The sequence below is a fragment of the Paramisgurnus dabryanus genome, chromosome 6 (genome assembly GCF_030506205.2).
Source record: "Paramisgurnus dabryanus chromosome 6, PD_genome_1.1, whole genome shotgun sequence".
NCBI classification, from domain to species: Eukaryota; Metazoa; Chordata; class Actinopteri; order Cypriniformes; family Cobitidae; genus Paramisgurnus; species Paramisgurnus dabryanus.
Window position 1 is genome coordinate 34,728,057 of NC_133342.1, and position 15,228 is coordinate 34,743,284.

Sequence of the window (15,228 nt, forward strand, 5' to 3'; positions counted from 1 at the left end):
AGCACTGCAGAGTTTAGCTCCAACTCTGATCAAACACACCTGAATAAGCTAATCAAGGTCTTCATGATTACTAGAAAATCACAGATGGGTAAATTTGATTGGGGTTGGAGCTAAACTATGCAGTGCTCCGGCCCTCCAGGGTAAGATTTGGGGAACCCTGCTGTACACAATGTAAATGCTTCGAATATCAGTGTAAGTGTATGAATCAAATAAACTATGCTTTGCAAGGCTGTAAGTTCGACTGTGCATGTACCCTCGCAGGCTTAAGAATTAGGAATTGTTATAGTGTATATATGGTTTCTTATAGATAACACCAGGAAAAATACTAAGGTGTATTTAACAAATGTTGGGAATAGTCTATATAATAATAATTTAATTCTTACCCTTTTCTCTTTCTCTTTTGATCAGTTAGGTAACCATCAATAAATACAATGCTGGCTTTTTTGCTCTTGTGATTCACACTTTTAACCTATAGAATATATGAGTGAGCCGTTAATGTACTGCACATTAACATGAAGAGTTGTAAAAAAGAAACAAAACACTCAAAAATAGCTAAATAAGGCAAAATGTACGAGATTTTTTTTTAAAATGTACATCCTGCAATCTGTTCAGTACCTCAGATCAATTGAGGAATTTCAAATGAAATGAAAATCAATCGCAAATCAATTCTGAATTGTGCGCGATACTGGTACTTACCACTGCTGGCCAGTAGGGATATTTCCTCAGTTTACACCACACACAAAGTCCCTCCGAGATTGATGAAGGCTCTGGAAACGTAGAATTCACATTAATCGATCGTTGACCAAAATAACAGATTTCCCAAACACCACCTACCATCTACTTCACTCACTTTTATTGTCCTGCCGCAAGAAACTGGGTAGCTCCTCCTCATCCTCATTATCCTGCTCCTCTTCATCCTCCTGTATGGAGAGGGAGTGGTAGAGAGGCTGGAACTCCTCCTGCAGGCTCAGCTCGATGGAGAGGTCAGAGGAAATGCTCTCATCTGATGGGTACAGCATATCAGATAATAATATAACATAATATAGATGATATCAAACAACACATCATATCATCTGAGACCTCTGATAATAATAAATATGCTAATGAGCTCTAATGCATTATGATAACAAAGACCACCTACTCGAGTAAAACATGGAGGAGACACATGGAGGAGACAGGGCGGGGAATAAAATCATTATTTAAATTGATCGACATAATATGCAATTTTAACAAGCATACCCAATTTCTGTTGGATTTCTGGATTCGGGATTTCCAAACAAAATCTACTGGAAAGAGACGTCTCATCCTTAAGCGATTCATTCAAAAACATTTCATTCTTCTTGCAGCGTTTTGAGGGCCGAGAAGACCTCGTCTCCTGTGGATTTCTTTTCCTCCGTTCTCCCGGCTTCCTCGCTGCCGTGAGTTTCCGGGGTTTGACTTTTCTTACCGGTTTGTCATCTGGGGAAGACACCTGAGAAGAAAACCAAATGAGAAAACTCATCATGCAACTAAGCCAGGAATTTCTATGTAGGACTAGGCAAACGATTAATCGTGATTAATCGTTTGCAGAATAAAAGTTTTTGTTTACATCATATATGTTTGTGTACTGTGTATAATAATTGTGTGTTATACATGCATGTGTGTGTATTTATATATTCATAATTATTATACACAGTACACAAACATATATGATGTAAACAAACATTTTTATTCTGCAAACGATTAATGGCGATTAATCGTTATACAGCCCTGCATTATTCTGAATACTGGACATGTAAGGAATAATTGATGATGGGCCATTGAATTATTCGAAAATAATGCACACCCAGAATGGTAATGGTAACGTCACACCATGGGTGTGGTTTATTTTCGAATAATTTAAAAGACCGGAGTCAATTATTCCTCTTATACCACGATTACCACAGACATTGCTAGACTTTGCTCTGGTGTTTATTTTAAGACATTTGACATGCCAGGTGTGTGTTTATCAAAAAATAATGCATACCTGTGGAACATTTCTAAACCACAGAACAAAGCATTCAACAGCCCCGTGGAATAATCAGCCCATTCTCATTAAATGCGTATAAATAGCAGTGTGAAAAGTTGTGCAATACATACGCCAAATTCCAATTTTGCGTGCATATGATATGCCCTTCCGTTAACTTAATATGGCCCATCTATTTGTGTCGTTTTATGTATTGGCTTCTCATTTTTTCCATGTTTTTTACCACTGTCACTTGGGTTTGGGGTTAAAACAACTTTTTGTTACATAAAATTACACCCATACCCCAAATCTAACCATAAACCCAAGCGACAATGTTTTAAAAAAACAGAATAAATGTAGAAACCAACACATAAAATGACATTAAAGGATGTGCAGTGTTAAGTGAACGGGAAGGACTGCCGTATCATATCATATGCACGCAAATTTGGAATTTTGACGCATGTATTGCACGACTTTTCACACTGTGTGCAATTTATACACATTTCATGAGAATGGGTTGGGTATAATGTAGAAATAAGTGCTCTGAAGTTATAAAACAACAGTACATCATGAATACTGTTTGAAAATCAGCAATTTCAGTTCCCCTTTACCTCTCACAAGTAGCCTAAAGCATCACTTATTATTTTCAGAAAACCGATACTAAACAAAATCATTTGCAATGTGTGTAATACTGTTTACATTAAGGCATTTGGCACACTTTATCCAAAGAGACCTTGAGTGGATTACAAGGTCTACTTTTTTTAACAGTATGCTTGTTTCTTGGGTTTGAATCCTTGACCTTTTGCGCTGCTAATGCAATGCTCTAACACTGAGGATCTAAACAAGTGTGCATTAGATATAAGGGATTTTATGTATATGGCCCGGCTCTAGTTCAAAGAGCAGTCAATGATCATATGATCACATACCTGTACTGGACTGCACTGTGTAATGTTGTGATGACTACTTGGTGTGCATGGTGAGCAGCTTATCTCTGAATCTGGGTTTGGAGATCTGAGGCGTGAGTTGGGCGTTGAGCTGAGGAGAGGGCAAGGCTGAAGATCGCCCCGTTTTGGTGTGCAAGGTCCAGAACTACAAGCCTTTTTAGTGTGACTGGAGGATTTCCGCTTGTGAGAGCGAGGAGATAACGCGGTACGCTTGTGAAGTCCTGTAGAAACATCAGAGGAAGTCTGACCCTTCTGTTTTTTTTTAGAAGATCGTGAACGTGTCCGTTTTGTTTTATCACTATTGTCCTTTGCTTTGAGTTCTGTACCATTATTCAGTCTATCAAAACAAGGTTTGTTGCCAGCTACATCGCTTGGTGTGGCAACATCGCCTTTGTCAAAAGGTTGAACATCCGCTTTTGTTCTTCCCTTTCGAGATGTTTTCGAAGTCTTTGCTGGGTGTTTCTGGCATGTGGATTTTTTTGGCTCAGGTTCATCTGTGTGTCTTACTCGACGTGGAGGTTTTTGTAAACGGTTTGATGGGTCAGGACAGGCACTTTGGTTTAATGCTTGAGGTTTCTGCTTGTCGTTCACGGTTTCAGTTAACCCACATGATCCAGCAGCATGCAAATCTCGAATCTTCCTGGTTTTCCTACTATGCAAAGTGGAAGCGTTGTCGCATGAAGCAGGTGTGAGGGATTTAGGCAGGACTTCAGGTGAAGGTTGACCTATCCTGCGTGGGTTCTTTCTCCCTCGTGAACTCATTCCTGCAGGGACTGATGGCACAATGGTGGTCAGTTTTGTTTGGGTGGGTTTCAGAAAAACACACAATGTGATGTAATCATGACGTGTACTGATTTTAGTTGACTACTAAAATGGAAAACTATCATAAATACCAACTATTCAGCACTCAGCAGGTGTAACATATTATTTTCAATAAAAAAAAATGGAAACAAATGCAATACATACGGAATTTTTACTTTATATATTACGAATTATATTTATTTACAGACTCGCGTAATAGTTTCATTCTCAATAATATGCAGAAGCGACGCCCTTAAAACTGAAAGCATAACATCCAGTAATCTTTTAAGCATTGAATAAAACAAAAGAGAGCAAATTAAATGTAAATCAACACTATATGCTTTTTAAAAATATTGTTCATATAAATAATTTTAGACCTTGGTAATAGTTTGTCAACCCAAGCAAATCATGGAGCTTCAACTTTAGCTGAAAACATATCGCAAAATAAAACGCATCGTAAAGAAACCAATACTATATTAATGCATTGTTTAACTTATTACAATTTACTTTCACATTGCATAACAAATTAATTATGTAAAGCAGACTAGATCTGAAACTGCAGATGTTTTTGACTTGAATCGCAGTACGTTAGCATTAGCAGCTCCATTGAAATCGACGTCAATACGTCATCGCGCACTATGAGAAGACTTCACATAGCAACTGTTTAAAATTTGCAAAACTACGAAGGCTCTTAAATATGTGAGTGAGAAACACTTACTTGTTGGAGTAACGTTAGTCGTTTTGTTTAGCTCATTGGATTAGGCTCGAGTGTTGATGATCAGTGTTGTTGTGAATCCGGAAGTTGGTTTACATGTTAATGGAATAACAACAGATCAACTAATCCCATCCCTCCCTCTCGGTTCTGGCTAGAGGGGATACAGCAATGGCTAATCTCGCGAGATTCTGGGTTAATACTGGGGATAAAACAGCGCTTATCCGACAAGATTTTACGAGATTATGGCAATAGCTGTATCCTTTCTAGCCACAACCCTCCCTCCCCGTCACAAACACGCTCCCCAAAACTTTCTTCAGTTTTCGTGTTTTATCATGATGTGCAATATTATTATTAACATATATCCCTTCAGTGTTTATAACAAATTCCATCTTCAGTTGAAAATATGTCGATACTTAAATATGAATATTAAAATAAATATGATTGTATTATTTTAAACATGTTTCATTTATTCACCTACCCACAGTACAGCAGTCATAAGTATTCATTTTGGATTGTATATAAACCAGTGTAAATACATATTCATATATATAGTGTCACACATGTCTCCTTGCACCTAAACAAACATAGCAAAACTTACAGAATGTGTATATTTACACACACCTGTATCTGTACATAGCTTTGGACACATTGTGTAAGAGTATACCACTAAAGCTTGTTTTTTATTTATGGTTGTTTTAAAATGTGACTTGAGATAATAGATATTCACACAAAATATATCATCAGTTAAACTTTATTTCACTTTACAGCTTTAGTATGAAGGTCGCACTAAAATTAAGATTTAATAATTAATCTAGGTAAAATGGCTTTGATGTTGAAGACAAGAAACTATTCTGTCCCATTCGTTTCTGGACATCCTTATTCCTGCAGTTCTCTCTGCAAAATTAATCAAATCAAATAAAACAGCATAATATGAAAAATGATCACGTATAACAATATATTAGAGATATGTTTGTGTATTAGTCACTCACAGTTGTTTGGCTAGATAAGTTGTTTGTGTTTGACAGGCTTTCCTCTGACTCTCTGCTGCCATCTGCTGGCTGTTTGCGGCATCACGCAGAGCTGCGCATGCATCTAATTGATGCGCTTCACTGCTCACATTCATCCACAGTGTCTCAATAACAGCTGTACACACATCAAAATAAATTTTACATGCATTTGCCTGTTTCAATCTAACGTTAACATAACATGAAATAACTATAAAAGTCACTAATTTCTTTGTTGCACCACCAGGCATATTATCATTAAAAAAACACACACAATATCTACATGCAACTTGTTGGACAAATATATAACAAATGCAAAAAATATGTGTGAATACTTTGAACCACTGCACTGGTTTGACATCATCAATGACTTTTCTTTTACTATTTAATGCCTGTAAGATGTTATTTCATCAGTCAATTACATACTGTTTATTTTCTAATCATCATACTGTATAATAATGCTCTCATGGGCATTTAATACTAAATATTTCCATATTCGCCTGCAATTCTTCCTACCCTGCTGTTGAGCCAGCTTAAAAGAAAGCCCTTCAAACTCTTTCAGGTGCAGAATTCTTATGTTTTCCAAAGCTGTTAAATTTTGCTGTAGGGTCATCTGAAAAAAGATGGAACAAAACACAGCATTCATATATTGGTAACATACAGTTGCTTACTTTCACAAAGTAATAAAAACAAAACAGTACAATCTTGCAACCATTTTTGCAAATCTGTTCTGTATAAGATATTTTACGATTTCAAAATAACCACCCCGCAACGTTCTAGGAACATTATTTTAGAATTGCAAACCCCCCCAAAAAATAACCAAAAGGCAACCAGATATAGGGGAACATTCTGTGTTTGATGGGTTCATACAGTATATAAGGACTTCTAAACAACAGCAGTATGCCAGGTCCAACATGTTTATATAATGTAAGCCTTTATTCAAGGACATACAGTTAAGAAATGCAAATGTAAACATGTTCAAATTTATTTATAGTGCTTTGTACAAGGATGCATTGTTTCAAAGCAGCTTTATATGAAAGAAGAAGAAACCACATATAACAGGAACAATATTTAACATATAATGTAAAGAGTAGAATACACCACTTAATGAGACTCACCCGTAAATTCAAACTCTCAGCTAGAGATGCATTTGTTTCTCTCTGGTCCTCGTGAATAGTTTCCAGCTCCTCTTGAAGTTCAGTCTGGTTCTCAGAGCTCAGTCTCAGTGTAGATTTAAAGTCGTTCTCCTCGTTTTCTTTCACAACTTTAGCTTCTTCCATTTTTTTAATTAAAGTCTGCTGTTCTGCTCTGCACTGTTCAATGCTTGCTTTAGGGCTCCATGTAACCCAGACCACAATGACTATCAGAGACGCCATGGACCACAGCATAAGGAAAGCCGTAACCCATTTGTAGATGTTTTGGGCTGAGCTGGAACTGGCCATACTGACAGAGATGAAGCCAGTGTATTATACAAACCAAACTGACCCTCTACAGGGACGTTTATACCGTCAGAGTTGGACCAGCTGTGTTTTTCTTTACTGAGGCTGGTATGACAGCTACATTAAGCATATCTACATTGCCATTTTTCCTCTGTTCCTAATGGAAAACTAGGGAATGATAAGAGATTACTACTTTAGGTCATAAACTCTTAAAAAATGCTGGGTATTTCCAGCGTTGGGTTAAATTAATCCAGAAAGTGTTTATATTTGACCCAATAATGGATTAAAATAATTAATCACAGGTTAAAGGCGCCATGTCACAATACTTTTTTTAAGATGTAAAATAAATCTTTGGTGTCTCCAGGGTACACATCTGAAGTTTGAGCTCAAAATACCATATAGATAATTTATTATAACGTTTAAATTGACACTTTGTAGGTGTGAGCAAAAATGTGGCGTTTTGGGTGTGTCTTTTAAAATGCAAATGAGCAGATGAAATTCAAACACTGATCACAATGATGGTGGTTTGATGCAATTGAAACTCAATTGTGCTGGAAATTGTTTTCTCTCTCTCTCTGCATTAAATGGCAGTGCTGTGGTTGGATAGTGCAGATTAAGGGGCGGTATTATTATAATAGAGACAGAGCGCCGCGCGTCATAACCTGAAAACCACGCCCACCGGGGGGGAAAACAATCCAGCCGTCTCCATTGACTTTGTATTGCGAGAGGCTGCCTCCTTGTCATTTCTGGCTTTATAACAAAAAACAGAATAATGCCTAAAAACTGCTGTGTGACAATATGTACAGCTAACAAGCCAAAGAACCCAGAAATAAGTTTTTATAAGCTGTCGAGCCGTAAAACCCTGTCTTTAAGGAGAATAAAGTGGATCGCCGACTACGTTTCCCCCTATTGGACGCAGTTCTACTAACTTTAATAGTATTACTATGAAAAGTTGCCTGTTTCCATTTTTGTGTCTTTAAACGCTCGTTTTTGGGGTCGACAGCTTATAAAAACTTATTTACAGATTAAAATAAACAGAATAATACATAAAAGCTGCTGTGTGACAAGGTGTACAGCTAAAAAGCCAAAAAACCCAGAAATACGTTTTTTTTAAGATGTCGACCTCATAAAACGAGCGTTTAAAGAAACAAAAGTGGAAACAGGCAACTTTTCATAGTACTTCTATTAGTAGAACTGCGTCCACTAGGGGGAAACGTAGTCGGCGATCCACTTTATTCTCCTTAAAAGCTGGGTTTTACGGCTCGACAGCTTATAAAAACGTATTTCTGGGTTCTTTGGCTTGTTAGCTGTACATATTGTCACACAGCAGCTTTTAGGCATTATTCTGTTTTTTGTTATAAGCCAGAAATGACAAGGAGGCAGCCTCTCGCAATACAAAGTCAATGGAGACGGTTGGATTGTTTTCCCCCCCGGTGGGCGTGGTTTTCAAATTTGCATATCGGCGCTCTGTCTCTATAAGAGCTCCTTATGACATCATAAGAAGAGCCAAATTTCAATGACCTAATTTTTCACATGCTTGCAGAGAATGGTTTACCAAAACTAAGTTAGTGGGTTCTTCTTTTTCATATTTTCTATGTTGATAGAAGCACTGGGAACCAAATTATAGCACTTAAACATGGAAAAAGAAATCTGATTTTCATGCCATAGCTTTTAATTACAAATGGGTTGGGTTCATCCTTTTTTGACCCAACGCTGGTGTATTTGGTTTTCCTGAAATATTACTTTTATGTGCTCATGGCATAGTGGCAAATCAAACCTATTAGATCACTGTACTAAATTTGTTCATGTGCACTTTATTAAACATTTGCAAAACTTATGTCAAATACAAGCACAGCACATCTCAAAGAGGCGATACACTTGAGTTTAAAATATTTCAGCAAACACAGCATCAAATGAAATCCATATGTTTATTCGAGTTACTAAACACGATTATGTTATAATGGAGATGGAAAATTCCTTTGTTTAATTTAATCTCTGAGACATCCAACATCACCAGGCACATTGAAATTAAGATAAAGAGTGTTTGCATTCAGCTCCTCACCCCCCAAATAAAGACGCTGTAAATGTATCCTTTAATTATTTTTATTTGAATGGATTTTTGATATGTATATAAATTTGTTGTAAATAAAACAAATAATGAGAGTACAGTACTATATGCAAACCAATACGAACATTGCTGACTTTACAAATGAGCTCAGTTTCCTGATCAAGTTACCGATGCTCATCCGCACATGGAATGTCATGCAAAAAAACAATGGAATGTCTGAAGTGTGTGTTTTAAACTTAAGAAAAGAGTAAACTTACGATATTTATTATTACAGAAGCAGCTAACTGAATGAGATTTAAGCAGAGTATTAAAATTTTGTATGCATCATTCAATAAAGCAGTCAGAAGTGACTTAAATAAAATTAGTGTTGAAGTTGCATAGGCAAAGCAGTGCTTCACATCGGATGTGCGGCACAACGAAAGCGAAGAAATCTTGTTTATTTATTTTTTTAATTCCTCATAGAGGAACGCGTAGTGCATTATTCACAATTAGGGTTGCAAAATTATGGGAATTTTGGAAACTTTCCATGTAAATACAGAGGAATATATAGGAATTGTGGCACACAGATGAAGACGAGTCATATGTCGTGGAAGCTAATGTTTGTACGTGATCCAGCTTTTAAATTTCAAAATAATTCCTTGGAATATTTCCAAAATTCCCGAGTTTGCAACCCTATTCAAAATGTACATTTAGTATGATTTGCTCTGAGTGCTATTTGATATCAATGCTCAAGTAGTATGAGTGAATGGTTTAATCCAGCAAATATATATTTTTCAGGTGATATGCAAAAATGCAATATGTTGACTTTAGCTGTAACAGCCTAGCATCACATGCGAATACTGCTACACTAAAAAATGCTAGGTTATTTTCAACCAACCATTTGGTCAAAAAGGGACAAACCCTGCGACTGGGTTAAATGTTTATATAGTATTTGACCCAACAATGGATTAAAACAACCCTGCATAGGTTAAATTACATCTGGGTTTATCCTTTTTGACTAAATAACCAATCATTTTTTAAAGTGTATGCACGGGCAAACTGCTTATCTTCACATACACATGCCCTCACTTAGACTTAAGTGAACATTTTGCATTGCTTGCTCTTAGTTCTGGGTGCATAAAGGTGTAAACTCTTAAAACCTAAAGGCATTAAGCTTATTGCGATAGTCTTTTATACTATATAGCTGCCCCGCACGCACCAAGCAAAGATATTAGATATACTACATACAGAAAGCAAACAGAAAGCTTCATGCCATGCCAGTACTGCGTGCGTCATTTTCAGCAGAAATGGAGCGCACCAGCTCTTCCACCCAGCGCACCTCGGACACCATCTGCTCAGCTAGGACCTCATAGCGGTTCTCCAGACGACCGAATTTGCGTTTGAGGGCGTTGGCCGACAGCATGGCGGCCCGGGTGTCCTCCTGGCTCTGCCTGCGCAGGGATTGAGCCTTCTGCAGATCCTGTTTGATCTGATTCAGATCTGAGGCGATGCTCTCGTTCTCCTCCTTGTACCAGCTCTCTTTCTCCTCATAGATGGAGAGTAGAGCGGCCACGTCTTCTCTGCAGGAGCGCTGGTTCTTCTCCAGCTCTCGCAGACCGTCCTCGGCCACTGCTATCTCCTCCATGACCTGGGAGAAGCGCTCGAAGTTGATGTAGGTGTTGTTGGGAGGCATGCTGGAGTGAGATTTGATGGTGTACTCCTTCAGACGGGTGGTCTTAAGGCGCCTACGCTCCGGCTTGCGCTCGGTCTCTTCTGGCCTCACGTTACGCCTCTTAATCACCTGTAGGGGGCGACGCAAAGAGTCAAGAAGAGCACAAATGGCAACGTAAAATAACTCTGAAAGGAAATTATTAACATGCAAACCTTGATCCAGGGATGCTGGAGACTGTCGTCAATTGTCATTCTCTTCCTGAAAGTGATAAACAAAATGAAAGTTACTGAATTGTAAATAAACATGAATTAATCAAGAATAACTTATTAGGTGTGGCTAGTGACTGTTTATGTTTATACTAACTTAGGATCCTTGACCAGCAGTCGGCGAATGAAGTCCTTAGCGAGCTCGCTCGTGTTGCTGAAGAACTCTTCATCAAAGTCATAGTTGACAGCTGAGATGTTGGTGAGCGTTTCTTGTTTGGTCTCACCAAGAAATGGAGAAGCACCACTCAGGCTGAAGAACATTAATAAAGCATTGACATTCATTGAGCTCAATGGCAAACCATGCAATCAAACCAGTGCATTACAAATTATTTGCATTGATACTTACAGTATATATGTGATAACTCCAATGCTCCTGCAGGTAAGAAAATTATATTGTTTAATATAAAACAAAAACACATCATATACACTGAACATTATGTATCAGAATCATACAACATTTTAAAACGAACCGGCATGAGTGACTTACCACATGTCCGCCTCTAGGCCAAGCGGTTCATAATTTACAATTTCCGGGGCTAGAAAATAAATATTGTAATTTTTAAAAAGAAAACAAGACTACTAAATAATCTTTAATAGACAAAGTCACATAAAACTGAGCTTTAATGCACTTGGGTTCTTACCAACAAACTCAGGCGTTCCAAAGATGTTTTTAAATTCATTTCCATCTTTAATCTGATGTGCAATTCCAAAATCTATCAGCTTGATTCTGGGACTCGGAACGTTCTTATCCAGCAGCATTATGTTCTCGGGCTGTGAAAGAAGTGATGTGGTGATTCAAGACTTGTAGTACATCCATTAACAGAAAAAAATTAGAGACCGCTTTAAGATTATTTAAAGGGACAATAATTAGGATTTACCCCCATCTAGTGGTGAAATTGTATTTTGCATTCAAACAAATAGTGCTCTCTAGCACCTCGCTTTTCCAAATGCGTGTTGCAACTACGGTAGCCGTTATGTACTCACTGAGGCCTTATCCAGACGGTGACGGGTATTTTTATAACGGTTACTTTTTTACGCGGTTCGGCCGTTCGTCTAACACGGAAACGCAGTATCAGGGCACTGAAACACGAACATTTTTTTAAAAAATTTCAGAAACGCCAGTTGCAGTATTGTCGTGTAGATAGTACAACCGGGGTTTTTGCTTCTTATTGGCCAACGTGGCTTTACGATTAGGGTTATAACACTGCCTGCTGGTGTGGCATGCTCTTGACAGCGCATGATCGCATGTTTCTGCGTGTTTATGTAGACGGAGATTTCTTTTAAACTGAGCATGTGTGGAGGGGATTTTTGTTAAACCACTCGTTATAAAAATACCCATGTCCGTGTGGACTAGTCCTGAATCTCCTTGTCCGTTCAGCTGGTTCACGTGTTCTGAACGAAAATGTGTTGTGGAAACACGTTGCGGTAGGCTAGTGCTTTTTGTCGCTCTCTGCTATTATAGTTGATCAATACGGCAGAACGACATGGAAGCCTCCTTGGACTTATGCTGAGTTTACACCAACCGCATTTCGGGCGTCAAAATCACGTCAAAAAAAGCAAGCATTTGACGCGCGTCAGAGGCAAACTCTGCTTCTTGTGGGAGGGGCAAGTGCTATGCGGTTGTCTGTTTGCAAGATGACTGATGTTGATTGTGCATTTATCAAGAGAGTTACCAGTTTGTATTTGGTAACCTTACTATAGGGGGAAAATAAACGACGCGGGTCGATAAACGTCACGTGACTCAAAAGTGAAGTGTGTATTACAATTACCAGGTTGCCCAATGTCCTCACTGACACTCTTCCAAGTGAGGTCCTTTTTATTCCGGTCTCCTCAATAGAAATAAGAACTTGTGTCATATAGCTCCAGGTGACTGCTTACGGACATCAAGCGTTAAGGGCGATTTATAGCCGTGCGTAGGTCCTACGGCGTAGCCGCGACGGCGTAGGTTCCGCGTCGGTTTTCATTTATACTTTTGCGTCGCCGTCCGCGTCGCCGTGCAAACAAACGCGAAACCGCTGGTTGGCAGTAATCACGCGTGTAACCACAGTAGCAGCAGAAGTCGTCACAGAAGAAGAAGCTAAGCAAGTTAACCCACAAACGAAGAAGAAATAGCAACTTGTTGTGTATAATTTGAGAGGACCAGCAATGATGGAAGTAAATAAACAGCGAATTATGTTGCAGTTTGAGTTAAATCACTCCTCAACTTGGCTCATCTTTGTTTTCACCGTCTCAAACGGAAATACCTATGACGCAGTTTTTTTACTTGACGGGAGGGGTTCTGGTGGACCAATCACAGCGCTTGTGGTCCGCGTAGAGCCGACACGCTGTTAGAAATTTTGTGAGGTGCGCATCAGGCCTACGCACGACTATAAATCGCCCTTTAGTTGAATGAGTGACTCCGGGCGGGGCTGCCACCACAGCAGCAAGCATGCTCCTGATTGGTTAACGCGGCGCGAAATTCCACCATAGTTAAAAATTTTCAACTCGGGCGTCAGCCGCAAATTCGTGTGAACCGCAAAATGCACTAAATTCGCGCCTTTCGAGAGGTGGAAACGCGTATTTTCCGCGCCGTGGGACCTCTTGACGCGCGTCAACGCGTCTTCAAATTGACTTAACATTGAAATCACTCGCGCTTCACGCCTTTACCGCGGTTGGTGTAAACACAGCATTACCCATTTAATATAAATAAAGAGAAGAAATTATACGCTTGCATAAAATGTCAGATCATTGGCAGAGGTAATTTGACACCAATGAGGACATATTTATGAATGAAGACATTGATTTTGACTAATAAAATACTTAAAAACTTTTGTACTTTTTGCTTACTTCTGTCAACTACCAACAACATTTCTGCCAATTTCTTAATAAAAATTTATTTGCATTTATTTGCAGAAACTGAAACCACCTGGATAAAGATGCATTGTTTTCAACAGCAAAGACAACTAGTTCATAATAAACGACACAATGCTAATGTTTTACATCTATTTTAGAAACAGGTCAAAAATTTATATTTGATGGAATAGCCCTAATTTTTAATCACATTGCTTTGTAACTCCTCAGGTTTGCTTTTGTTGGAATTCAACAGACAATAATCTGAAATGGTCACACTACATGTAGAAATGATGATTAAACTGGCTTTGGTTCTAGTTCATCAAAGCCAAAATCATGTTTACCTAAAATATTTTGAGTAAATACATATCTACATGGCTAAGAAATAAGCCTCAACTAAGCAAAATACAACCCTAAATCCAGCACACTTGCCCTTACCTTCAAGTCAAAGTGTGCAATGCGTTTAGAGTGAAGGTAATGCACTCCATCCAGGATCTGCTTGAGAAACTGTGTTGCCTCCTCCTCTGTCAGCGACTCCTTCTCAGCCAGGAAGTCAAAGAGCTCCCCTCCGGACACCAGCTCCAGGATCAGGATCACATCCGTCTTGTTCTCAAAGATGTCATGAAGGGTGATGATGTTGCTGTGCTGGATCTCTCGAAGGATGTTCACCTCTCGCTCGATCTCCTCTCGGCTCACGCCGCGTCGACTGGACGACAGCCGTCTCTTCTTGATGAACTTGGCAGCGTATTCTGTTCCACTGCTCCTTTCTTTACATTTACGTACGATGGCAAACTGTCCACTGTAAATCGTTAACAACAAACGTTAGCAAATTATAACCGATGAAAGGCCAAACAATGACATTTTCTAAAGAAATGAGATGTCGCTGTTTGCTAGGGTGATTTGTGTGATCGCAAGGTGGTCAAAGCTATAGGGCTGCATAATGATTAATCGCAACTAATTGTTTGCAGCATAAAATTTTTGTTTACATCATATTTGTGTGTCTACTGTGTATAATAAGTATGTATATAAATACACACAAATGACAGTTGACACGATTACGCGTCTGAGCGAAAGTTATAGGATTAGTCTATTTCTTAAAAAAAATCCAGATAATTTACTCACCACCATGTCATCCAAAATGTTGATGTCTTTCTTTGTTCAGTCGAGAAGAAATTATGTTTTTTTTGAGGAAAATATTCCAGGATTTCTCTCATTTTAATGGACTTTAATGGACCCCAACACGTAACAGTTTTAATGCAATTTCAAAGGACTCTAAATGATCCCAAACGAGGCATAAGGGTCTTATCTAGCGAAACGATTGTCATTATTTTGACAAGAAAAATAAATGCACTTTTAAACCCAACTTCTCGTCTAGCTCCAGTCCTGTGATGCACCAGCGCGACCTCACGCAATACGTCATCATGTCAAGAGGTCACAGATGACGAATGCGAAACTATGCCCCAGTGTTTACAAGTGTGAAGAAAAAGGATCGTTCCGACGTTGTTGTATGTCGAATGATACTAATTA

General features: G+C 38.6%; 3 protein-coding genes across 6 annotated transcripts in view; all 3 read right to left on the reverse strand.

Moving 5' to 3' along the window:
• The window catches only part of LOC135767369 (uncharacterized), a 9,530-nt gene extending 4,937 nt beyond the window's left edge, over positions 1-4,593 (reverse strand). The window contains exons 1-6 of the mRNA XM_065277047.2: positions 4,448-4,593; positions 2,911-3,701; positions 1,240-1,471; positions 851-1,003; positions 697-767; positions 384-469 (exon numbers count right to left, since the gene is read on the reverse strand). Of these exons, the coding sequence (XP_065133119.1) occupies positions 384-469; positions 697-767; positions 851-1,003; positions 1,240-1,471; positions 2,911-3,690 (1,322 nt within the window). The 5' untranslated portion in view covers positions 3,691-3,701; positions 4,448-4,593. The remainder of the gene's footprint in view (positions 1-383; positions 470-696; positions 768-850; positions 1,004-1,239; positions 1,472-2,910; positions 3,702-4,447) is intronic.
• A 154-nt stretch (positions 4,594-4,747) lies between these two features.
• On the reverse strand, positions 4,748-7,272 carry LOC135767464 (uncharacterized). Its single transcript, XM_065277192.2, has 4 exons — positions 6,567-7,272; positions 5,965-6,061; positions 5,434-5,587; positions 4,748-5,338 (listed from the first exon to the last, which is right to left on the reverse strand). The coding sequence occupies exons 1-4, from the start codon at positions 6,888-6,890 to the stop codon at positions 5,251-5,253; spliced, it is 663 nt and encodes a 220-aa protein (XP_065133264.1). The 5' UTR covers positions 6,891-7,272; the 3' UTR covers positions 4,748-5,250.
• A 1,702-nt stretch (positions 7,273-8,974) lies between these two features.
• dapk3 (death-associated protein kinase 3) overlaps positions 8,975-15,228 on the reverse strand; it is a 100,871-nt gene continuing 94,617 nt past the window's right edge. For all 4 annotated transcript variants that reach the window (XM_065277108.1, XM_065277106.1, XM_065277105.1 and 1 more), the window contains exons 3-9: positions 14,140-14,500; positions 11,514-11,643; positions 11,360-11,408; positions 11,219-11,245; positions 10,970-11,122; positions 10,819-10,864; positions 8,975-10,735 (exon numbers count right to left, since the gene is read on the reverse strand). In XM_065277108.1, the coding sequence (XP_065133180.1) occupies positions 10,202-10,735; positions 10,819-10,864; positions 10,970-11,122; positions 11,219-11,245; positions 11,360-11,408; positions 11,514-11,643; positions 14,140-14,500 (1,300 nt within the window). In that variant the 3' untranslated portion in view covers positions 8,975-10,201. The remainder of the gene's footprint in view (positions 10,736-10,818; positions 10,865-10,969; positions 11,123-11,218; positions 11,246-11,359; positions 11,409-11,513; positions 11,644-14,139; positions 14,501-15,228) is intronic.